This window comes from Leuresthes tenuis, unplaced genomic scaffold (genome assembly GCF_036924035.1).
Source record: "Leuresthes tenuis unplaced genomic scaffold, fLeuTen1.0.hap1 SCAF_13, whole genome shotgun sequence".
Lineage (NCBI taxonomy): Eukaryota > Metazoa > Chordata > Actinopteri > Atheriniformes > Atherinopsidae > Leuresthes > Leuresthes tenuis.
Window position 1 is genome coordinate 739,186 of NW_027325367.1, and position 25,973 is coordinate 765,158.

The window sequence follows — 25,973 nt, forward strand, 5'->3', positions numbered from 1 at the left end:
GGTCGTTCCATCCACATGATGACAGGCTCCTAACTATATTTGATTCTTTTTATTATAATTCCTCATGAACACAGCAGTAAAGGCTTTTTATCTTCAGTTAACTGAGAAACAAAGTTGTTTCCTTAGAGACGAACAGGAGTCGCCCCCTGCTGGACAGCAGACAGACTGCAGCCTGAACCAGACTCCATTCAGAAAACTGCAGTTTTCTCTGAACACTTTTCTCTGGACTCTGGTGGATTTTCTACAGTTTCTTATAATGGCTGCTTTAGCGTTTAGTGATTAGTGTTGGATGGCTTCTTGGTGAGTAACTTTATTCCTGTAATTGTCCTGATATTATTCCCCATGAAGTGCATTGAGCATGTGCCCCCCCCCCCAGTAACTTACTGTTTTTTGCTGGTTAAACAGCAGCTTAAGATCTTTCTAACAAGCGTTTCAGTAAGAAATCCACACAGAGGATGATGGGGGCTGGTGTCCAGCAGGTGGCGCCAGAGACCAGCTGACAGCCGGGGAAGCTGTTGGAATAAATGATTTTTAAAGAAACTTATAACAGAATTAGAAAAAGTAAGAAACTCGATTCCTTTGTTTTCATAATACAAAATAAACTATTTTACATTGAAAGTGAAACTCAGTTGGAATATTGGAATATAATATAATAATAATATAAGTTAAATAATCCATAATGTGTGGGACAGAGTGATCTTTAACCTTTAAGTCTCTCCTTCAGCAGATAGAAGCTCAGCTGGATCAGAACCAGCTGGACCTGAACCAGCTGGATCAGAACCAGCTGGATCAGAACCAGCTGACGGCTCGGCCATGTTTCAGAGAAACTCTGCTGCTGCTCAGCAGGATGTTTGGATCATTATCTTGTTGCAGGATGAAGCTCTGTCCAATGAGTTTGGAGACATTTACCTTTTTCCAGAACTCTGATGCAGGTTCTTCTGGGTCCGGTCTGTCCAGAACACCTTTTTCCAGAACTCTGCAGCTCCTTTAAGGACTTTCTGGCAAACTGTGACGTGTCCTTCCTGTTTCTGTGGCTAACTAGCTGTTAGCATGTAGCAGTGTAGCCTCTGTGGACAGTCGTCTCTGACAGAGACTCACCTGCCTCCTGGAGATGGTTCTGATCCGTTGGTCGTCTCTGACAGAGACTCACCTGCCTCCTGGAGATGGTTCTGATCCGTTGGTCGTCTCTGACAGAGACACACCTGCCTCCTGGAGATGGTTCTGATCCGTTGGTCGTCTCTGACAGAGACACACCTGCCTCCTGGAGATGGTTCTGATCCGTTGGTCGTCTCTGACAGAGACACACCTGCCTCCTGGAGATGGTTCTGATCCGTTGGTCGTCTCTGACAGAGACTCACCTGCCTCCTGCAGGTGGTTCTGATCCGTTGGACGTCTCTGACAGAGACTCACCTGCCTCCTGGAGATGGTTCTGGTCCGTTGGACGTCTCTGACAGAGACTCACCTGCCTCCTGGAGATGGTTCTGATCCGTTGGACGTCTCTGACAGAGACTCACCTGCCTCCTGAAGGTGGTTCTGATCCGTTGGTCGTCTCTGACAGAGACTCACCTGCCTCCTGCAGGTGGTTCTGATCCGTTGGACGGGCCTTTGAGGCCCACAGTGAGGATTCTTCTGTCTTCCTTGGCCTTCTGGGTTTGCTTCAAAATGGAGAAATAAGAATCACAAACTAAACTTCTTCCACAGAACAGTCAAACTTACTTTTTATAGAATCAAAAACGACTCAAATCTGCCCAAATTATGTAGAGAAGAAGAAGAAAGCGATCAGTGTCCAACAATATTCAGAAGAAGTGAAACAAAAACTTTATTAGGAGGAAGCTGCCTGTTAATGTGTGAAATAATAACTTCTGATTTAGTTTCGTATTTCATTCTAAATTATTAGTTTATTATTAAAATGATTAAATGTTTATTTCTAGAGAAGAAACAAAGTGAAAAAACTGTTTGTTTTCCATCTTTGAACCTTTGAAGACAGACGATTAAACTTAATTAACTGATAAAATCCTTTGTTCAAAGCAGTCAGTTTATCATCCATCAGCCCCAGAGATGCACTGAGGCATGATGGGAAATGTAGTCAGGAGACTGGATGAATCAGCTGCCAAAACAAAACTTCCTCCTTTACAGCTCAGCATTCAGATGTCTAACAGATAAAGATAGCCAGTGAATGCATCACGTTGGCAGTGAGCTGGACTGCTGCGTTCAAGGCTTTCGGGTCTGAAAGGAAAATCCGGCTGTTCTGCTGTTCCAGATACCGGAGCCTGAGATAAGAGCCTTTAAGGTACACTGAAAATATGCAAACGGCAGCCAGAGGAAGCAGATAAGAGGCCGATTTAAATGCTGCACAGCTGTGGGACTCTGGGCTGAGTGTCAGAACCAGAACCAGAACCAGAACCAGCGACTGAGGATGGAGCAAAAAGATGCAAAGATAAGCATGTTCTGCAGCTTTAATTCAGTTTTATCTATAAAGAACCAAATCACAGCAAATGTCATCTCAGGCCAACTCAAGCCAATTAGACTCCAATTCATTATATTACAATCAGAATCTGATTGATTGATTGATTGATCAGATCCAAATGAGTCCAATTCATACAGAACCCATTAAAAAGCAGCCTAGCTCAGGAAACCAGCAGATTCCACTGAAACTTCCCTCTGATCCGATCCCCGTCCTGAGCTGCAGGAGGCGACTGTGGAGAGAAAAAACTCCCTTTAAACAGGAAGAAACCTCCATCAGAACCAGAACCAGGAAGAAACCTCCATCAGAACCAGAACCAGGAAGAAACCTCCATCAGAACCAGAACCAGGAGGAAACCTCCATCAGAACCTGAACCAGGAGGAAACCTCCATCAGAACCAGGAAGAAACCTCCATCAGAACCAGAACCAGGAAGAAACCTCCATCAGAACCAGAACCAGGAAGAAACCTCCATCAGAACCAGAACCAGGAGGAAACCTCCATCAGAACCAGGAAGAAACCTCCATCAGAACCAGAACCAGGAAGAAACCTCCATCAGAACCAGAACCAGGAAGGGCATCTGCTCATAAATCCTGATGTTCAAAAACATCTGGAAACCCAAAACAAACCTGATTCCGACACGTTTCCATCGATGGTTCGAAGTGAAGAAACTCAGCTGCAGAGTCACCAGAGGGGGCGCTATAAGCTGCTGTTAGTGGCTGTAATTCAGTAGAAGAAGAAGAAGTTGATCTAACAGGAAACAGGCCTGGAGGAGAAAACCAGAGACATTTATACAGCTTACAGTGTAAATATGATCACTTTCCTGTGTAGAAACACCATCCCTCCATAGATGGATAATAATATAATATATAATAATTATTATAATATAATAATAATAATGTAATGGCACTGTTCCAAGATGGCCGCCCTGTAGCCAGCAGTCAATGCGGCGTCCATGAATAACAGCAGCTGTGGTGGGAAATGGAGAGAGCTCTTCTTCTTTTTTCTGGGACATTAAATCACATCTGGGCAGATGCTGGTCAGTCAGCGAGTTTATCAACATCAAATCTTCTTTAAAAGAAGCTTTTGAACAGTTTCTGTTTACTCTTTCCGTTCACTTCTTCTTCTTTTTCTTCTCTGTGACGTTCCTCCATCATTTCTCACTCTCACACATCTCAGCATATCTGAAATATATATATATATATATAATATAATAAGTCTGAGGCTTTGAAATGATCCCAGATGTTTTATTTAATATAATTAGCAGCAATAATCCCTTCTGGATGACGTCAGTGAGCTGCTGATAACTTCTGCAACGCCTCATCTGCTCTGCTTCTTCTTCTCCTGCTGCTGAGACGCACGATACAAGCTCAAAGGTGACGTCCGGTTTTCCCGATGGTCAGTGAACGCAGCAGATGAAAGAAGTTGGAACCTTTGTGGTTCCGTCTGGACACGGTGACGGGAGCAGCGGCGCCGGGGTGAGCGGGGAGTCAGCTGCCCTCATATCAGAGGAAACACTGCAGCAATCAGCTCGGTTTTCCATCTCTGCTGCTCTCTGATCAGATGTTTGGCAGCAGATCAAAGGCAGCGGCGCCGCTCAGCTGGATCATCTCCAGCCTGATAAATCTGTGGATTCTGCTCCGGATAATTGAGACCGACTGCAGGGCATTCTGGGTAATGAGGAGATGAGTTCGTGCTGAGGTCAGGAGGTAAAAAAGTGCGCCTCTGCCTCTGCTGCCTAACATCACACACTCACATTCAGGGGATCTCTGCATGGTTCTGGTTCTGGTTCTGGTTCTGGTTCTGGTTCTGCTCCGTTCTGTTGCAGCTCATTCTTGAAACCAGGAAACGTTTCACAATATGAAAATGAAAGCTGCAGGGAGCAGAACCTCCTCCAGTCAGGTGATACCGATCACTGGACCCGTCCAGGTGCTGACCAGAACTCTTGAACCAGAACTTCTTGCCAAACAGGCATTTTCTGCTGCAGACAGACAGTAAATAAGCAGTGAAACACAGAACCACCACAGAGAAACCTTTAGATAAGAACCAGAACCACAGAACTCAGGTGCTCTGGTGTCGACCCGTATCAGGCCCGGGGGCCAAAGCCCGAACCAGGCTCCTCTGCCTGTGCTGTTATTCCTACTCTTGTGGTGAATTAAAGGTGAAAAGTTTGAGCTGTCAGTGGGCGGGGCCATGGTGGCCCTTTAAACTCATTTCACCGTGAAACAGGAAGTAGTTTATAGATCAGACACCTTGTTCAGGTCAGTGACAGAAGAAGAAGGAGAAGAAGAAGAAGAAGGATGGGAGTCATGATTTAAAATGGGAGAAGCTGTGGCTCAGCACCACCGACCCGCTAACATCCAGTTTAAGGAGTTCTTCTCTTTAAAGAAGTTTAAACCATGACACCACAGAAGAAGACAGGACACCACAGAAGAAGACAGGACACCACAGAAGAAGACAGGACACCACAGAAGAAGACAGGACACCACAGAAGAAGACAGGACACCGCAGAAGAAGACAGGACACCGCAGAAGAAGACAGGACACCGCAGAAGAAGACAGGACACCGCAGAAGAAGACAGGACACCGCAGAAGAAGACAGGACACCGCAGAAGAAGACAGGACACCGCAGAAGAAGACAGGACACCGCAGAAGAAGACAGGACACCGCAGAAGAAGACAGGACACCGCAGAAGAAGACAGGACACCACAGAAGAAGACAGGACACCACAGAAGAAGACAGGACACCGCAGAAGAAGACAGGACACCGCAGAAGAAGACAGGACACCGCAGAAGAAGACAGGACACCACAGAAGAAGACAGGACACCACAGAAGAAGACAGGACACCACAGAAGAAGACAGGACACCACAGAAGAAGACAGGACACCGCAGAAGGAGACAGGACTGATTCAGTGACAGTAGGTAAAACACGGTGTCAGAGGGAAAGTTTCCTGAAACACAGCGGAGCTGCTGAGCCTTTTTACAGTCTGAGGGTCAGAGTTGGTCCCCAACAGTGTGACCTTTGACCCCAGCTGCTTCACCTGTTTTCTCAAGTCTTTAAGGCGTTTACCTGGAGGTGAGACTCCGCCCCCTCTGTCCTGACTGGCCTGGTGTTTACCTGGAGGTGAGACTCCGCCCCCTCTGTCCTGACTGGCCTGGTGTTTACCTGGAGGTGAGACTCCGCCCCCCTCTGTCCTGACTGGCCTGGTGTTTACCTGGAGGTGAGACTCCGCCCCCCTCTGTCCTGACTGAGTCAGAAACAGACAGAAAGCAGCGGTTAAAGATGGAGGACAGCTGAGCTGTGAGCCGCTCACCTTCAGGTTTGGGTTTCAGTCTGAAGTTGCTGCAGCTGCAAACAGCTGTTAGTGTTTCCTGTCCTGATGAACCGGGTCAGACAGGGCCAAGCGCCGGCTTCCTGTCCCGCCCCTCCCCCACACCACCACCTCAGGCTGTGGGAGTGTGATGCAGGACCTCTGCCTCTGTGAGGACATTTCAGGCAGTAGGTTCGAGTTAGAGCCGGTTCTGGGTGACCCGGTTCAGGGTGACCCGGTTCAGGGTGACCCGGTTCTGGGTGACCCGGTTCTGGGTGACCCGGTTCAGGGTGACCCGGTTCAGGGTGACCAAATCAATCTGTAGGAGACGGATTCCCACCTGGACTCTGAACTTTTCTCTGAATCCTGCAGCTGTGAACGAAAATACCTCCGAAACAGATCAATAATCAGTAAAGCTTCGATCTGTTAATCAGTTAAAGATCATGGAAATGAATAAATAATCCCCACAAAACGTTTCCTTCAGAATCTGAACGAGCAGTTTGTTCTGGACTTTGTTACGACGCACCGGTTCTCTGAGGCTGGAAGTTCTGACAGACAGTGAACGTCTCCTGATACTAAACTACAACTTTGTTATTTTCTAAACTTTCTGAAGCACCTAAATTCCTTTAAACTGGTCTGATTCGTCCCTAACAGCTGATCGTGTTCCAGTGCTGATCAGAACCAGACGTCCGGGCTGAGGTGATACTCGATGATACCTGATATTTCTGTGACCTCACCGCAGTCCAACACTGAGTCTTTGTCTGCCGCTGCAGGTTAAATGAGCCCCTCTGTCAGCGAGGCCTTAAAGAGGCTTTTAGAGCCGGCTCATATCGACCCGTCCGTCACGGCGAGAGTTTCACTGCTGCTTCAACGTTTCTGTTTCTGAGAAACCTCGACTGAACTTTAGACTCATCCCAGCGAAACTGAGCAGCTCACGAAGGCTGTGAAAAGAAAAAAAACTGGGTTAAACGATCAGAAAATATTCAATGAAACCCGACAAGACAGCAGCAGGGAGTAAAACTAAGTGAACCCCTGATCCAGCAGCTTAGGACCAAACATCTCCACTTTGCTCTGGTCTGTCCAAAGGACATTGTTCCAGAAGTCTTGAGCTTTGTTCAGATGCAGCTTTGCAAACCTAAGCTGTGCTGCCATGTTCTTTTTAGAGAGAAGAGGCTTTCTCCTGCAGCCCTTCCAAACAAGCCATCCTTGTTCAGTCTTTTTCTAACTGTGCTGTCATGACCTTTAACCTTTAACATGCTAACTGAGGCCTGGAGAGTCTGAGATGTATGACCTTTGACCTTTAGCATGCTAACTGAGGCCTGTAGAGTCTGAGATGTAGCTCTGGGCTTCTTCACCTTGGGGTGACCTTTAACCTTTAGCATGCTAACTGAGGCCTGTAGAGTCTGAGATGTAGCTCTGGGCTTCTTCACCTTGGGGTGACCTTTAACCTTTAGCATGCTAACTGAGGCCTCTAGAGTCTGAGATGTAGCTCTGGGCTTTTTCACCTTGGGGTGACCTTTAACCTTTAACATGCTAACTGAGGCCTGTAGAGTCTGAGATGTAGCTCTGGGCTTTTTCACCTTGGGGTGACCTTTAACCTTTAACATGCTAACTGAGGCCCGTAGAGTCTGAGATGTAGCTCTGGGCTTTTTCACCTTGGGGTGACCTTTAACCTTTAACATGCTAACTGAGGCCCGTAGAGTCTGAGATGTAGCTCTGGGCTTTTTCACCTTGGGGTGACCTTTAACCTTTAACATGCTAACTGAGGCCCGTAGAGTCTGAGATGTAGCTCTGGGCTTTTTCACCTTGGGGTGACCTTTAACCTTTAGCATGCTAACTGAGGCCTGTAGAGTCTGAGATGTAGCTCTGGGCTTTTTCACCTTGGGGTGACCTTTAACCTTTAACATGCTAACTGAGGCCCGTAGAGTCTGAGATGTAGCTCTGGGCTTTTTCACCTTGGGGTGACCTTTAACCTTTAGCATGCTAACTGAGGCCCGTAGAGTCTGAGATATAGCTCTGGGCTTTTTCACCTTGGGGTGACCTTTAACCTTTAACATGCTAACTGAGGCCTGTAGAGTCTGAGATGTAGCTCTGGGCTTTTTCACCTTGGGGTGACCTTTAACCTTTAACATGCTAACTGAGGCCTGGAGAGTCTGAGATGTAGCTCTGGGCTTCTTCACCTTGGGGTGACCTTGCTGGGACGTCCACTCCTGGGAAGATTGACAGCTGTCCTGAATGTTTCCCACTTGTGAATAATCTTTCTCTCTGTAGAATGATGGACTCCAGATAGTTTCTGGTTTTTATTCTTCTTTTTCACACTTTATACGAGACATCTTTATGTTGTTAGGACAAACTCAGCTTAAGTTTCTCTCAGTCTTGAGTCTTCTGCTAAACTGGATTAAACACAACATGGCGTTCTGGAACAAACATTAAATGCAGAAACATCCAGTTTAACCAGCTGTGACAGAACCTCATAAACAGAACTCTACAGAGTTTACAGATTGAGAACTTGCTGATTACGGTTGTTTCCTCTGACTCAGTCTGATGCAGTCTCTGAATATTTAGGTCGAGTGTTTCCAAATGTGAGTTAATGTCTCAGCAGAGACCTGAAGGCAGAAATCTGCAGGACAAACATTTCAGCTTCATGCGGCTGGAGAATTTATTTTTATAAAGATAACAGAGAGAGTTAAGAGAGTTATCTGAGCTCATCGATTAACTGTCAGGCTACAACTTCACAAGGATGACCTAACAGGCTGCAAAGAGACAGAAAACAGCAGCGAGCTACAGAGAGACAACAGCGAGCTGCAGAGAGACGGCAGCGAGCTACAGAGAGACAACAGCGAGCTGCAGAGAGACAGCAGCGAGCCGCAGAGAGACGGCAGCGAGCCGCAGAGAGACAACAGCGAGCTACAGAGAGACAGCAGCGAGCTACAGAGAGCTAACAGCGAGCTACAGAGAGACAGCAGCGAGCTACAGAGAGCTAACAGCGAGCTACAGAGAGACAGCAGCGAGCTACAGAGAGCTAACAGCGAGCTACAGAGAGACAGCAGCGAGCTACAGAGAGACAACAGCGAGCTGCAGAGAGACGGCAGCGAGCCGCAGAGAGACGGCAGCGAGCCGCAGAGAGACAACAGCGAGCTACAGAGAGACAGCAGCGAGCTACAGAGAGCTAACAGCGAGCTACAGAGAGACAGCAGCGAGCTACAGAGAGCTAACAGCGAGCTACAGAGAGACAGCAGCGAGCTACAGAGAGACAACAGCGAGCCGCAGAGAGACGGCAGCGAGCTACAGAGAGCTAACAGCGAGCTACAGAGAGACGACAGCGAGCTACAGAGAGCTAACAGCGAGCTACAGAGAGACAGCAGCGAGCTGCAGAGAGCTAACAGCGAGCTACAGAGAGACAGCAGCGAGCTGCAGAGAGCTAACAGCGAGCCACAGAGAGACGGCAGCGAGCCACAGAGAGACGGCAGCGAGCCACAGAGAGACGGCAGCGAGCTACAGAGAGCTAACAGAGAGACAGCAGCGAGCTACAGAGAGACGGCAGCAGCGAGCTACAGAGAGACGGCAGCTAGCTACAGAGAGACGGCAGCGAGCTACAGAGAGACGCCAGCGAGCTACAGAGAGCTAACAGCGAGCTGCAGAGAGACGCCAGCGAGCTACAGAGAGCATTGCATTGTGGGTAAACTCTCAGACAGACTTACTCCTCATCTTTGTGGTCTTCAGTGGATTTTTCCGAGATGAAAGTTCAGTCTGAAGCTGAAAATTAAACTTTGTTCAATAAGTGTCAGAATCTGTATTTATTCATTTTAAAGTTTCTAACATCAACATTTAAATGTTAATTTAAGGTAAAAGACGTCAAAACAGTGAAAAGGATAAGAAATAAAAAAAGATTTGCTGACACCAAAAATAAGAACCTGAGACACAAAGAGCTAAAACCTGGAAAATAAAATGATGTAACAGGTCAGAGTTTGGTTCAGTTGTATTTATTCTTTTTTAAATGAGTTTAAATCAGCCTCCTGGTTCAGTTTTAAACTTTATTTATTAGCTTCTGTGACAGAAGTTAATGTTTTTTAGGCTGGAAACACCAACAAACACCTGATTTATCATCAGTGTCCAGCTCCTCTTCATCAGCTCAAATCCCTCAGCAGATTCCAGCTGTTTTCTTACCTCCAGTCGACAGGTTTTACCTCCTAATTACTTCATTTACTGTTAGGAATTAACTTATTTCAAACATTGGGGCTGAATGTGTTCAGGTCCTGAAGGTTAAAACGTCTCCAACAGCAGCGACGGCAACAAACGGGAGCTGAAAATCTCAGGTTTGATCCCTACAAAGTGGAAATATGAGCTTCATCAAGGTAAAAACAGGTTTTTAATGCGGCTTTAATTAATGTCGGGTTAAACCCAAATATTCTGTCGTACTTACTCGATTCTCCTGGAAATCTTTGGATCATCAAGGTTCTGAAGCTAAATGGACCTTTGAGCTGTTTGCTGTTAAAGAAACTTCACCTGAAACATGATAAAAGCTTTTAACCATAAAACATTTTAAAAGTCCCCAAACAGCCAATCAGAGGCCAGAACAGCTGTGGTGTGACAGAGGATCAATAATCAGAGTGATCAGTCAGTTCCAGCTGATTTATTCAGTTTCACATACAGACTTCATCATAAAGGACACGATCAGCTCCAAAACAACTCAGGACGGCCCTTTTTCCCTCTTTTCTTCTTTATATTGCACAGAAATACCAAAACAAACAGGAGCTGCTGATGAAGTGAAAGAAAAAGAAGAAGAAACAGAAAATCTCACTCACACCCACAAAGTCCTAAACATCAGCTACTTTACACAACCTGTACAGTCTGCCATCAACATCTGTCTGTGAAACGACTGCTGGGGGCCGGGCCCCGGGGCCCAGAACCAGGACCAGGCCCAGACCCGGGGCCCAGAACCAGAACCAGGCCCAGACCCGGGGCCCGGCCCCAGCGCTCTGTAACAAATCATATTCAGGGGAACAGTGGAAGAAGAAGAAGAAGTGCCTGACATTCCCTTTGACTGTACAAAAATAAGCCTGAAAATAGTTTTATTCTTGATATCTTTAAAAAGATGAGGTATGTTCGGTTCTGTAAATATCAAAAACGGTTCCTGCCGAACCTGGGCCCAGTTTGGGTTCGAAAGGAGCTGCAGAACCCAGAAACTAAGACACTTACAAAAGAAACTCCTGCTGTAGGGCTGTGTGGGGATGCATAGTCCGGTCCTGGTTCGGGAGGAACAGAAAACTAAACCCATAAAACCCTGTTTGTGTCATTTCATTTTCTCCATCTTTGCAGCAGTTCAGGCTGAAGCTGTCCGCCCCCCGCGCACTGAGCCCGGGCAGCGGAGGCCGCAGCCCCCCGGCGCTCCTGACCGGCTCTGGAGCCCCGTCACCTCCAGAACCGGCTCCGGGGCAGGCTGGTGGAAACAAGCCCCCGGGGGGCTCAGTAGGTGAACACCAGGTCCGAGAAGTTGGCCTCCAGCCAGTCCCCGGCGATCATCTCGCTGAGCTCCGGGGTGCAATAATCCGGGAAGTCGAAGTGGGAGCCGAGGCTGCCCTCGCTGCTGCACGAGTCCAAGTCTTTATCCACCAGGGACAGGCTCAGGTTCCCCGCGGCCGCGCTGGAGGAGCAGTTCCACGGGTCGGAGGAGGCGCTGAAGCCGCCCAGGAAGCTGAGGGCCAGGTCAGCGCCCTCAGCGGGGAGGTCGTCCAGGTCCTCCCCGCAGCAGGACGAGGTGGAGCCGGAGCGGGAGGAGGATGCTGGAGAGAGGGAGGCCGGGTAGGAGGAGGTGCTGGTGCCCTGCCGGGTGATGTTCTTGAAGCTGTAGAAGAGCCGGCCGGACATGCTGCTTCCCTCCGGCTCCACGGCGGCGGAGCTGCGGCCGGGCGGCACTTTGGCGAAGCTGTACCGGGACGGCTCGTCCTCCTCCTCCGCCTTGAACTCCTGCTCCTCCTCGGAGTCGTCTTCGTCGTCATCCTCCTCCTCCTCGTCATCGGTAAAGTCCCGTTTAACGCTCTTAAAGCTGGTGGTCAGCACGTACCGGTACCGGGGGTCCGGGTGCTGCGGGAGGTGGCCGCCTGCTCTGCCGGACCCCACCACCGCCTTGCTGGGCTTCAACTTGGAGAATTTCTTGGAGGCGGCGGGATTTTTACTTGCCGGTCTAACGCCGCTTTTCTCCGGGGAGTGAGACGCTGACTTCCCCGCAGCAAACGCACACCCGTCGGTTTTCGGCTTCTTCTTGGGACGGTACTTGTAGTCCGGGTAATCGGCCATGTGCTTGAGCCGGAGCCGCTCCGCCTCCCGGATAAACGGGATCTTCTCGGTGTCTTTTAACATTTTCCAGCGCTTCCCCAGCCGCTTGGAGATCTCCGCGTTGTGCATGTCCGGAGACTGCTCCATAATCTTCCTCCTCTCGATTTTGGACCACACCATGAAAGCGTTCATGGGTCGTTTTATGTGACCCGAAGCTGTTTTACACCAGTCTGGCTTCAGCGGCGCGGAGCTGCAAGCTGAAGCCGGCAGCAGCTCACCCTCCTCGGGATCGGTCGACTCTCGGGACCCGGAGTGAATCCCCGCCCCCGCTGGCACCGTGTGTTGAACCATGGCCCAAAACAATGTTTAAAACGAGCACGACAGACTGTGGTAACCCGCCGCCGACACGCTGGCTGCCGTACTTTACTGCTTTTTTACTTCCAGCCGGGCACTTCTGCTCAGACCGACCGCATCTCAGACTCTCTTTGAACCCTCAAACCGGCGTCTAATTAACCGGCTGATCATGCGCGCGACCCCTCCGCCGTCAACCAATCACAGCCCTCATTCTTAAAAAGTTTCCCGCCTCTATAGTGCTCACAGCCAATCAGAGAGCCAGACCCTCCCCTGTGAGCCCACCCACCGGAGTCTGGCCGTTACTGCAGCTTCGTTTCAATTGTAAAATTATTACAGTGAAACTGTCGATTTTTAAAGGCTTTTATCGTTGTCTAGTGGCTATAAATCAATGATCAATATCAATACAGCCCATGTATCAAAGCAGACACGTGTTATGAGGAGTTTTCTGTGATATATATATGTATATATGTGAAAATGGATCTCAGAACATCCCAGGTTCAGATTCCAGAAAGATTTCCACATCTGTGTGAATAAAGATCTGAGATAACTTCCAAGTTTTTTAAATGATTTAAATGCTGCTGAAACACAAATCCTTAAATGTCCTTTAAGGCATTCCAGGAGTCCTTGAATGCTTGGGGTGTTCCTGGAGGAGGGAAATTAGTCCTTGAAGAGGTTCCATGTGTCTAAAAAGGGATTCAAGGAGTTCACTGACGTCACATTATCAAAAAGTTTCAGTTTATAGTTTCTGAAATCTTTGTCATGTCTCACATCTGAGAATAAACCAGTTAAAACAGAACTTTACTGGTAACTGAGGAAGCCATGTTAGTTTTAAAGTGTAAATTACATCAGAAAAAGATCCTAAACAGAGGAAAAGAGAAAAAATAATGTCTGAAATATGTTTTCAGTTAAAGAAACAGGCAGTGAAACAGTAAATGTGTCCAGAAATCAGTGTAAAAGCAAAATAAATGTGACATCACCTGGTTCTGTGCTTCCTGAGCTGATAATCAGCTGATATGAAAGTGTGAAACACAAACAGCTGGACTGTGAGATGTTAGCATGCAGCAACTTATCTGAGTGTTTCACTGAGAGTTTGAAGCTCAGAAACACAGTTAAAGCAGCTGAGAGAAAGATCTGCTGATTAAATGTGGAAGAAAAGATTTCACAGGTTAGTTAGAGTGAATAAAAACCCTCCTCGGACCGAGGAAAGACGCACAGGAAGGTGAAACTGAGACAAACTAACAACAACTACCAGGAACACAAACATTAGGACCATAAAATGACCCATTCAGGCAGGAAAAAGGCTCCTAACTCAAGGGATGAACCAGTGTTGTGTCGACACAGAACAGACAACTTAGCAAAGAAGCCATTTTAAACTGGATCTTTAGGCTCTTTGTCACAAAGACACATCATTTGTTCCCATTTCTTTAGCTGCATCTATGAAAAACAGCAAAGAAAACACAGTTTGACAGACAGAAAATAGGATTTCTGCAGCAACAAGGTGATTCCCAAAGAGCTATTAGCTGAAAACTTGGCATATCTCAGCATGGTGTGCAGTGTGTCCTTAAAACATTTGAGGAAACTGGACAAGTGGAGGACAAAAGAAGAAGTGTCAGGCCTAAAAAACTATCTCCAGCAGATGAACAGGATCTGAAAGTGATGTCATTAAAACTCCTTTTATTAGATGGTGTTTTTTCCTCTAAACTTTAACTTTTCTTCTTACTTGTGTGATTTCACACAAACCTAATGAAGCTGTTCCTCCGGCTCTGTATACAGATGCAGATTCCAGCTGCTCAGCAGTCCCTGGTTGCTGTTGTCTGGTTCTGCTCTTCATGATGCTCCAACATCTGCAGCAGGAGACAGATGAAGCCCTCCATGCCCTGGACTCTGCTGCAGCCCCAGACCATCACAGACGCTGGCTTTAAACCTTCCTCTGAGAACAGCTGGATGCTCTTTCTCAGCAGTTTTTCCCAGAAGCAGCTGAAACGTGGACTCATCTGCCCACAGAACACGTGTCCACTGTCTTTCTGTCCCTCTGAGATGAGCTGGAGTCCAGAGAACTGGGCCGTGGTTCTGCTCAGAGCTGATATATGGCTTCCTCCTGGTGTGATGCAGCTTCAGCTCACATTTCTGGATGCAGCCGTGGACTGTGTTGAGTGGAAATGCTTTTCCCAGCTCCTCCTGAGCCCATGTGGCTGTATGGATCATGGTGGCCTGACGGTTTCTCCTGCAGTGCTGCCTGAGGGCTCCGAGCTCATCCAGCAGGGCTTTCTGTCCTTGGCCTTTCCACACTGAGACTTCCCCAGACTCCCTGAATCTGTTCCCAATATCCTGCTCTGTAGATGCTGAAAGACCAAAGTTCTTTACAGCCTGACTCTGAGGAATATTTCCTGAACTTATTGATGATTCTCTGATGGAGTTTGGCCCAAAGCGGTGAGCCACGACCCATCCTTGTTGGAGAGACTGAACCTTTGGTGGAAGCTGCTTTTATACCCAATCCTGACACCCTCACCTGGCAGCAGGTAACCTGCTGCTTGGAGAAGCTCCAGAAGCTGTTTCTGTAGATTCTATAAACTTTCTGTCTTTATCTGGCTCCAGAACAACTTTTACTCTCAAATTCATGTACCTCAGGTGGAGATGTTAATGTTACAGAGTTAATATTTAGTGGAAACACTGCGTCCTGAGGCTAAATGTCACGTCTCCTAATCAGTTGCTTGTTACTGTTTTCTGTTATTTGCTATTTGCACACATATTGTACTCAGTTACTTATGTTATTTTATGTTAGCTTTATTTGATCTTATTTGTCTTTTTATGTTATTTAGTACTTTCCCCCTTGTTCCATAACTGCTGCATCAGGTTCTACTTTTGGTTCTAAACACAAAGAAGTTGGTCAGAGAAGGAAAAAACATTCATATTTAACTGAGAAATAAATCTTTATCTAATTTCTTCAGAGCTTTCTGTTCTATAAAGGTTCAAACTAACATATATATATAAAACAAAAAGTTTTTGTTGCATTTAAAAACTTTTCCCACAGTTTTCATCCAACTTACAGCAGCCAATCAGCGCTCAGCTTTTTGTTGTCATGGTATCCGTATAATTGATTAGTGACAGCATTTTGCAGTTTCCTGTTTCCACCTGAAGAGTTCTCACCTCTGCAGCAGCTCGACCTCTGACCTCTGACGGCTCCTACAACAACAGCCACATTCCTGCAGAACGGCTGAGCTCATCTATGTGAATGGACACACTCACACACACACACACACACACACACACACACACACACACACACACACACACACACACACACACACACACACACACACACACACACACACTCACACACACACACACACACACACACTCACACACACACACACACACACACACACACACTCACGGCCTAATCAATGGCCTCGCTGACGGCAGTGATTGTCTCAGCAGCTGCACTTTGTTTCATATGTAAAAACCTGATTTTACTGCAGCTTCCAACCAAACTCAGTGCAAATTCTGACTGATTCTAGAGAAAAACTGCTTCAGAAACTGCTTCAGTCCAGAAAACGATCATTTAACTTCCTGCTCACATGCAAACATGACACAGCACGGTTAAAACTGATAACTCACTTTATGTATTTCTATAAAAACAGGAAAGGATTCACTGAAACATGAATATAAATACAGAACATGAGGCAGGAGTCAGAGTTAAAAAGCAGGTCCTGGTTTCCTCATAATGTCCTGAATCTCACGGCCTTTTATCTGAGGTCTTATAACTGGCTTCGTTCTTCCACATCATGCATTCATATTCTGCATTTTACTGAGTAAACTGTGTTCCCAGCTGGGACTTTTACTCCAAGACTTTAGGATGACAGACAAAACAACAGAAAAAGCACCTCTGTTGGCTCAGATAGAAACACAGTTTATCCGAGGACAGCGTTCAGGCCAGTAAAAACTGTCCGGTTATATATATATATATATATATATATCTCACAGAGGCTGCACCCACAGAGTATAACCGGCCAGTTTATATATATATATATATATATATATAAAGATGAAACGCTTCCAGACATCCAGGCTCGGCCTGAAACATGTGACCACGAATAAATACTTTGTTTAACTCAACGTTTCTCCAGCTTCCAGTGAAAGAATCGGGCTAACAGAGGTGAGAAGAAGTCAGAGACACGTATTCTGAGGCCACGGTGTGACATTATCACAGAAAGCATCTAAACCTGACGGGAAGTCTGGTGGCGACACCAGAAAAGGTCAAAATGTCGAACAAAGTTCATCTTTAGCAGCTTTGGAGGCTTCAGGAAGTGAAAATAAAACATTTTCAGAAGAAATTAAATGAGGATTACTGTAAAAAAATGACATGATTTTGAGTAAATAGCAAAAGTTAAATGAGATAAGAAGGAAACAGAGTTAATGGGGAATGTTTTTCAGAAATGAAACCTGCTTCAGCTCCTCCCAGCAGCGCACTGGGAGCACTGGGAGCACTGGGGGGCTGATGGATGCGTCCTCTCTCCGCGGAGAATCCAGAACAACCCGCTTTCCGTGAACACCAATTATGTCTCGGGATTGATTGGGGGGTTGGGCTGGGCTTGGTGTAACCTTGGATTTATGTTGCCACGGCAACGGGCCCCATCATGCATTATGGATGTTCATTGAAATTCAACACCGGCTACAAGATGACGGGGCGGGGGGTCCGTATGTGAGAGTAAATGTGTTTATGAACAGCACAGTTATATGAATTATATCATATTATGGGCTTTTGTTTGCTAGGACGTGTTTATTTATGCACTTTTTGTTTGTTAATGAATGTTCAGGCTGCTTTAGGCTCATAAACTCTCTTTATCATCGATAAATTGTAACAGTTTTACGGCTGGATGTGGCAGATATATCACTGCTGATGCTTTTATGTTGAGTCTGACAAACAGATTTGATCTTAAATTATTGATATGCGGATGGATTTCATGCTGATGGGGGGAAGGAGGCACCGTTTGGACAGGTTTCTGCAGGGAGGGGTCGCTGGGAAACAGTTTCAATTCAGTTTCATTCAGAAATCAGAACAACAGTCACCTGAAGGCACCTCAGAGACTCAGATTCAGTCCAATTCAAATTCAAAAACGAGTAGAATCCAGTTCGAGGCGGCGGGTTCGATCCCTGCAGTGTGAGCAGATGTGTCTCCTCACCTGAAACAGCGCTGATGGCCGTATAAACTCTACCTGTTGTTGGCTTTCTTTGAGCCTCGATGACACCTGGAGCCTCATCTTTGTCCCTGTTCCAGTTATGTTGTAAAACCCTAAATTCTCCTCAGATTATCAGCTTCTCATTAGCTGAGTTTCCTGAAAGGTCATCAGGGTTTCTGGAACCTTCTGGAACCTTTGACTTTGAACTTTTCCCATGTTTATATGCAAAGAACAGTGACAGCTTTGCTCCCTAAAACCTAAATGATGACATGTTTCATCCTGAAAGAACAGATTGAGAATAATTCTGGTGGAAAACAGGGAGTCAGACATTTTATGAACATATTTAATCTGAGTGAAAGCCACACATATAAACCTTAAACTGATTGATTTACTGCCGGGGTGCAGAGAAAGCTTCTTGATCTTGATGTTTCCGGACGCTGGGAGAGCTGCCATGTTGCCTCCTCCCCCTCCACAGAGGAGACTCCCTCAGCTCCCCCTTTCCCCCCATCATCAGTGACTCCCTGCTGAGCCTGGACCTTTACTCACAGCTTTGAAGCCTGTCTATTTGTGCCATGAAGCACATGAGGAAGTTCAGCTGATCAGCTGATCAATACACCCACCATCAGGTGGAAAACCTTCATTTCTAAGGTTTTATGAATCAGGTCGTTATAAAACTTTCCAGGTGTTAAACTCAACCAACCTCAGACGAACACATGTTACACTGTCTCATTATTTATGGAAGGAAAACATATAATATAATATAATATAATATAATATAATATAATATAATATAATATAATATAATATAATATAATATAATATAATATAATATAATATAATATAATATAATATAATATAATATAATATAATAAAGTAGGTGATTTTATATAATTTCTTTATACAGAAAACTGAAGTCTGGACTTTATTTTACATGTGACTGTTTATGAAATGACAAGAGATCCCATGATTGATCCCTGGATAGATCCCTGGATGGATCCCTGGACAGATCCCTGGATTGATCCCTTGATAGATCCCATGATTGATCCCTGGATTGATCCCTGGATTGATCCCTTGATAGATCCCATGATTGATCCCTGGATGGATCCCTGGATAGATCCCAGGATTGATCCCTGGATGGATCACTGGACAGATCCCTGGATTGATCCCTGGATGGATCCCATGATAGATCCCATGATTGATCCCTGGATGGATCCCTGGATAGATCCCAGGATTGATCCCTGGATGGATCACTGGACAGATCCCTGGATTGATCTCTGGATGGATCCCATGATAGATCCCATGATTGATCCCTGGATGGATCCCTGGATATATCCCTGGATGGATCACTGGATTGATCCCTTGATAGATCCCTGGATTGATCCCTGGATGGATCACTGGATTGATCCCTTGATAGATCCCTGGATTGATCCCTGGATGGATCCCATGATAGATCCCATGATTAATCCCTGGATGGATCCCTGGATATATCCCTGGATGGATCCCAGGATTGATCCCTGGATGGATCACTGGACAGATCCCTGGATGGATCCCATGATAGATCCCATGATTGATCCCTGGATATATCCCTGGATGGATCCCAGGATTGATCCCTGGATGGATCACTGGATTGATCCCTGGATGGATCCCATGATTGATCCCATGATTGATCCCATGATTGATCCCTGGATGGATCCCTGGGGCGTGTCATTGGTCACTGAAACTGGATCATCCTGCCACTTCATTCTTAGATCTGTGAGCAAACCAACAATCTGTATTTTCAGTTCTCAGCAGCTGTTTTTAGTTTGAGTCGAATTATCCGACAACATGAAACTCAGTCGATCGTTTACGACAGCTTTGTGAACAACCAGTTTGGAAATGATTTTTATGTTTTCTGTGAAGGAAAGGAAAGCAGAAATCTGAGGTGTTCGTTAAAGTGTCAGCGGTGGAGCCTTCAGCTGCACCTTTAAGACGTAAAGCTCCAGACTTTCTGAATAATCTGAGGTTTCTAAACTGAGTCAGTGATCAATAACTGAGTGATCAGTGAAAACTGGCTGATAAACTGCTAAAGTTCAGGGGCCGTTTTTATCTTTTTATCTTGGTGAACAGTTTCCATCTGTTTGGAATCCGTCTCCTGGAGGAGAAGCAGGAGACGAACCCTTTCCAACTCCTTCCTTGTTCTCTGCAGCTTCTTCCTTCAGATCCCAGCCGATAATCAGAAAGGCGTCACTTTAAATCAGCCGGTGGACGTTGGTGGCCGGTCTGATTGAGGGCCGGACGACCGGCTGCGACAGCGTCCAAACAGAACCCGCCGCAGCGGTGACAGCGTCCAGATGAGCCGCTGATGGATCTGGGTGTCAGAATTTATTCCTGCCAACCGGACAGATGCTGCCAACTGCCTCGTTCTGCCGTGATTAACCGCCAGCGGCTCTGAGAGATGCTGCGACCGCCATCTCCACGGAAACCACAGAAAAAGACCTGAAGGAATATCTCAGCAGCAGAGGGAAGATCTCTGCTCTGAGAGGAGAAACAGGGGGAACATGGAGGCAGGACGGAGTTTTAACCTGGAAGAAACACAGAAGAAGACGGCTGTCAACCAATGACAGACGTAGACTAAGATTAGGAATTAAACAGCATTCCTGCATGACAAAGCAAGGCTGAGAGTTCACAGAAAACAGACCAAGAAGACGATCCCAGCTGCTTAATGTGGGAAAATCAAGTGTTGAGGCAGGAGAAATCTGGGAATGTGGCTAAAGGAAGACAAACCAGGAAATATCCTGGACCTAAACCAACATTTACCAGATCATCTGGTCCGTATGTTTTAAGGCTTAGACTGAAACATTTTACTGAAACTGAGCATGAAGCCAGATGCTCAGCGAGTTTCTGTGTTAACAAACAGGTGAGAAAGCAGCTGCTCGTTTCCTGCGAAACGGAGGAATGAACCCATTACGAATGAACCGGGATCGGGTCAGAGATCCATCTAAGACAGATCAGGTGTTTTAAACCTGCGATTAACAACGAGGAAACCACAGAAGAAGAAACCAGGGATTAAATCCAGGGATCAGTTTGGGTAAAACTGGGGATTAAAGCAGGATCGACCAGGAATAAACCAACCCAATGATCGTATTCTGGCCCGGCACCACACCCAGGGCTGGTCTGAGCCGGTCCGGGAGCAGAACCGGACCAGAACATGAGCTGTGGACGCTCCTGCTTCATGTTGGGGTTTAAACGATGAATCTGGGAGCAGAGCAGCTGGTTTTTCTAAAGACTGACAGAGACCAAGCTGTCAGACCCCCCCGCCCTGCTCTGCCATCTCTGCTTGGTGGGACCCTCCATTATGGCGAGGGGGAGGGGAGGCCGGGGGAGGGGAGGCCACTGAGGCCGTCTTCCTCCTCCTCAGGATCAGAGTTCGGGGGTCTGAATATGGAGCAACACGGGTGCCAAACAAAAAAGAACCAAATTAAATGTAAAGGAACTTTCATTTCCACCCAGTTTATCCTCTCATGTTTCCATCTGTGTGAGTTTCAGGTTTCATTTCTTATGAAATAAGTTGATAATCTATAAATCTGCAGGTGTAACGGAGTCAGACGTCCTCCCATCAGGGTCCGATACCCGGTCAGAACCCGGTTCTGACGGGTTGTTTATCAGAACAGGAACCAAGTCAATCAGTGATGACAGCTGGGGTTATTCACCGGTTTTAAATCTCATTTAATTGAACCTTTTTATTCTTTTATAATGTAAATGTTTGAATTAAATGAGAATCTGTGTTTTCTGAATAAATGACCTAATTTCTCACGTTATGCAGCTTTTGGTGCTTCTGTGGTTTTTCTTTAAGCTTTTCTTTCCTCTTTGTGTTTGTAAAACCAATCAGCTCTTTTTCAGAGTTCATATCCTAAAAGAAATGTGACTTTTACACGTTTTATCTGCCATTTATTAGGGTTCTGCTGCTACCGTCTCTAAGCCCGGGTTCGGACCCTCCTGTAACTCTCAGGGGAAACATCTGGTTCTTCCAGCACCAGGACAAAAACCGCATGGACCTGAATCCGAGGTTCTGCTACCTGCTGGACTTCCTCCTGTGGACCCATCAAAACTTTGTCCATCCAACCCTCGGCTTCTAAAAGATCTAATTTAGTATTTCCTGAAAGCCTGAGAAGCGACATACGAGCGTTTCCACATCCCAGAAGACGTCATTCTGAGGAGTTTCCTCTAATTAAGTCCTTTAATGAGGAAGGAGAGCTGCTCATAACACAAGTTTAAGGTCAACGTGTGCGAATAAACGTTATTATTAAGTAAATGTTACACAGAGCTTCATGTAGCTGCAGATCCAAATAAAATAAAGTTGTTAATCAACCGATCAATAAAGAGTCTTTTCAACCAGCAGGTGGCAGCAGGTTTAACAGGTTAATATAAGCGAGTCGTCGGTGAAATAACGCCTCTGATCTGAGCTGATAACTCAGCAACGTTTCACTGAAACAGTTTCTAAACCCAAACTTCAGCCGATATCTTCTGGACGCCATTTTACCTTCAACCTGCAGTTATTGTCCCGACCAATAGAAACGCGTTCAGGTGGAGGAGAGTATGACATCATCAGCTGGAGGCAGGAAATACGTCCGAAGCTGACTGCAAACACATTGTTTTTGGTTATCAGGTAACATCGAGCAGCTGGAACCAGACCACAATATAATAGGTTTAAAATGGTTTTTACCTGGTTTTTACCTGGTTATTACTTGGTTATTACCTGGTTATTACCTGGTTATTACTTTGTTAATTACATGTTATTACTTCCTTGTGTCCATCCTGTAAAGCGCTTCTGGTCTCTGCTGCAGGACTTTATCCCTGATCTGTGTCAGGATGAAATTTGGTCTAAAAAGCTCTTTAATCCAGAATCAGCACAGATTTATCTAATCTTGCTTTAATCCTGGATCACTTTCCTGTTAATCTGGTTCTTATTAACCCCGTCTCTGTCCCAGGTTAATCCCTGGTCTGACACAGGTTAAATCCAGACAGATTAGTGCCAACAAATCAGATCAGTTTGCTGTCTTTTTCTACACTTTTGGGACAGTTTGGATGGAAAAGCAGGAGAAAAATGCTGAAGTTTTTATGTGTAAAAGAGAAAAAATGAATATTTTCAGTGATTTTCATGCAATAAACAGTGATTCACATGTGATTCTACATGTAATAAAGTGTGTTTGAGCAGAAATACACATGAAAACAGGTTAATATTTCTTAGTTATCTTGAAAGACGAGATGTCTGAAAGCATCTGTTTGATATTCAGAAGAAAAAGACGTGGAAATGTTAGTTTTCAAGCAGCTAAACAGAGAGAATATGAGAATAAATAGCTGAAAATGAAGCTAACGCGTGTCTAACTCAGTGAATGTGGTCAGGATTGATGCTGGTTTGCTTCATTATGAGTTAGCTTCTGTCCTTCCTCAGAATGATGGACCTGAGCTGCAGCTGCAGGCAGGTTTGATGCAGTTTGGTTCAGACCGAGCAGGTTTTTGTGCAGCGGCAGCTTCGAGCTGCGTTCACAAACAGCAGGCAGCTTCCAGCACACAAAAAGCAGCCTGCAGAGAATAAAAGAAGCTCTGGAAACAAAACACCCTCCTTCCTCTGAACCGAACCCCCGACGAGCCGTGACACACGACACGTTTTTCTGCTGCTGCCGCTTTGCTTCAGCCTGAAACAGGAGGAGGAGGCAGGGATTTACTGCCAGAAAAGGGCTTTAACACTTCTGTGAAGCCTGCTGAACTCCACTCATTTAATTATTGATGAGCTCTGGATTTGTTCTTATCAATATTCTACTAAAAGTAGAGTAACTCACCCCACAGCTTTGAGAAAACTCAGGAAAATAGATGAAAACATGCAATGATTATACTTTTAGTTGTGTGAATAAAATCAAACTGTGATAAATGCTGTTTGGAGTCCTGCAGCTCAGACTTTATGCATTCAGAGGTCAAACTGAGGCTGGAGATGCTTTGATTTCTGCACAATCACAGTTTAACTGATGCTTTTTCCACAGAATATTCAGCTTAAATCAGAAGAGACTGATTTTCTTTGTTGCTTTTAAACTTTATTCTCTAAAGACACAATATATACATTAAAAACACTCTTCTTTGACTCAATATAACTATTATTGTGATATATTCACACCCAAAGTCCATTTCACTCCCATTACATTTGAGCTGAGAGTTTCCTCTTCAGATTTGGAGGTAAAGAATCTCTTATATAATATATATATATATAATAAATATAAATAAATATATAATACACAGGAGATGAATAAAAATGAGTCGCGTTTCCTCCACTCATGGCTGAAGAACTCTTTCAGTGTTTGTTTGCACCTTTTTCTGGTTTCTTCCAGACTTTCCTGGAACTTTAAAGTGTCCTGATCAACAGTTCTGCAGCTTTCTGAAGCTCTTTCAGAGTTTTTCTTTGGACATTTTCTGCTTTTTCCCTCATCTTCAGTCCTTGTTCCTGAGCATTTTCAGAGGAATGTGTTTTTTCTTTGTTCAGCCACTTAACTCTGACCTTTGACCCATTCAGGCAGGAAAAAGGCTCCTAACTCAAGGGATGAACCAGTGTTGTGTCGACACAGAACAGAAAACTTAGCAAAGAAGCCGTTTTAAACTGGATCTTTAGGCACTTTGTCACAAAGACACATCATTTGTTCCCATTTCTTTAGCTGCATCTATGAAAAACAGCAAAGAAAACACAGTTTGACAGACAGAAAATAGGATTTCTGCAGCAACAAGGTGATTCCCAAAGAGCTATTAGCTGAAAACTTGGCATATCTCAGCATGGTGTGCAGTGTGTCCTTAAAACATTTGAGGAAACTGGACAAGTGGAGGACAAAAGAAGAAGTGTCAGGCCTAAAAAACTATCTCCAGCAGATGAACAGGATCTGAAAGTGATGTCCTTAAGAAAGAGGAAAAAATCCAGCTGTGACCTGACAGGACCTGAGAGATGCATCTGGACCTTCAGCTGATCCATCTACTGTTGGCCCAAGCCTCATCAGAAATGGTCTCCATGGAAGGGTGGCTGTCAAGAAGCCGTTCTTAAGGAAGGGAAACAGGGAGAAAAGGCTGAGCTGTGCCAAATGACACAAGAAGTGGACTGAAAATCAGTGGCAACAGGTCTTATGGAGGGATGAATCCTCCCCAGAGCCCGGACCTCAACATTATTGAAGCAGTGTGGGATCATCTGACAGAGAACGGAACAAAAGGCAGCCCACATCCAAAGAAGAGCTTTGGGATGTCCTTCAAGAAGCCTGGAGAACTATTCCTGAAGACTCCTTAAAGAAATGACAGAAAGCTGGTCTCAGAGGGTTCAGGCTGTGTTGGAGAATAAAGGAGCTCAGACCAGAGATTCACTTTAAAGCTGCTCAGAACTGATAAAAACTCTGTTTCTGCCTCAGATTCTGGGTTTATGTTCATGTTTGATCATGTTTCAGTGAATCTCTGCAGCTGCTTCCTGTTTTTATATAAAACACTTTGTCCTCCTTAATGTTGAACATTGATAAGGTTTTTACTTTGTCAATAATCTGTCGTCAATAATTTCTATTGTTTGTGGCTTTTGTTTCTTTAAAAAAGAAGTATTTTAGGATTTTTCTAACATATAAAACATTTCTGGTCCTGATTCAGTTAATCTTTAAGTCTTTGGCAGCAGAAATTCAAATGAGACGACAGATGGTTTTTTCAGCTTTAATGGATTTTTACTAATTTCTGAGAGCTCTTTGTTGGCGACACACTGGACCGATAAAGCTGTTCAGATTCTGCTTGTTGAAGGAGGAAAACATTAAAAGAGGAAGGATGGACCGAAAGCAGCAGAGAAAAGAAGGCGGAGGCAGAAAACGAGGAAACCACAAGGAGTCTTTTCTCCATCAGCGACTTTCTGGGGCTGAACAAACAGACTGAGTGTTTCTGCTCAAAGCTGCTTCACCTCTGAGGGTTACAGGCCAGCTCGCTAATAAGCACCAACACAAAACCCCCAGCAGGCCGGGGGGGAGGAGGGGGAGGCAGATGCCAGACTCGGGCCCAGCAGATGGGGCCTGATGAATCCTGAAAAGCAGGAACTGAAACCCAGAGAAGTTGCCAAGCGGCCGGCTGTAATTATCGCCGCGCCTTTGGGTTCATTGTCAATTAGAGTGGCAGTTGGGGCGAGCGACAGCTGCAGCAGATGGTGAGAGAGAGAGAGAGGGGGGGGGGGGGGTCTGCCATCAGAACCAAACCCAGATAAACTTCACCAGATTTGGATTAAAGCTCCAAAACGATTCTGACAGCAGGAAAATGTGTTAAATGTTGGATCAAAAACATGTAAACAAACAAACAAACAAAGTAAACAGCAACAAAACGATTCTGACAGCAAGAAAATGTGTTTAATGTTGGATCAAAACA

At 45.6% G+C, this 25,973-nt stretch overlaps 1 protein-coding gene across 1 annotated transcript; it reads right to left on the reverse strand.

Moving 5' to 3' along the window:
• Positions 1-10,390: 10,390 nt before the first annotated feature.
• sox11b (SRY-box transcription factor 11b) lies at positions 10,391-12,573 on the reverse strand. Its single transcript, XM_072361962.1, has one exon. It carries the CDS (start codon positions 12,397-12,399, stop codon positions 11,239-11,241), a length of 1,161 nt encoding a protein of 386 aa, XP_072218063.1. The 5' UTR covers positions 12,400-12,573; the 3' UTR covers positions 10,391-11,238.
• Positions 12,574-25,973: the final 13,400 nt, after the last annotated feature.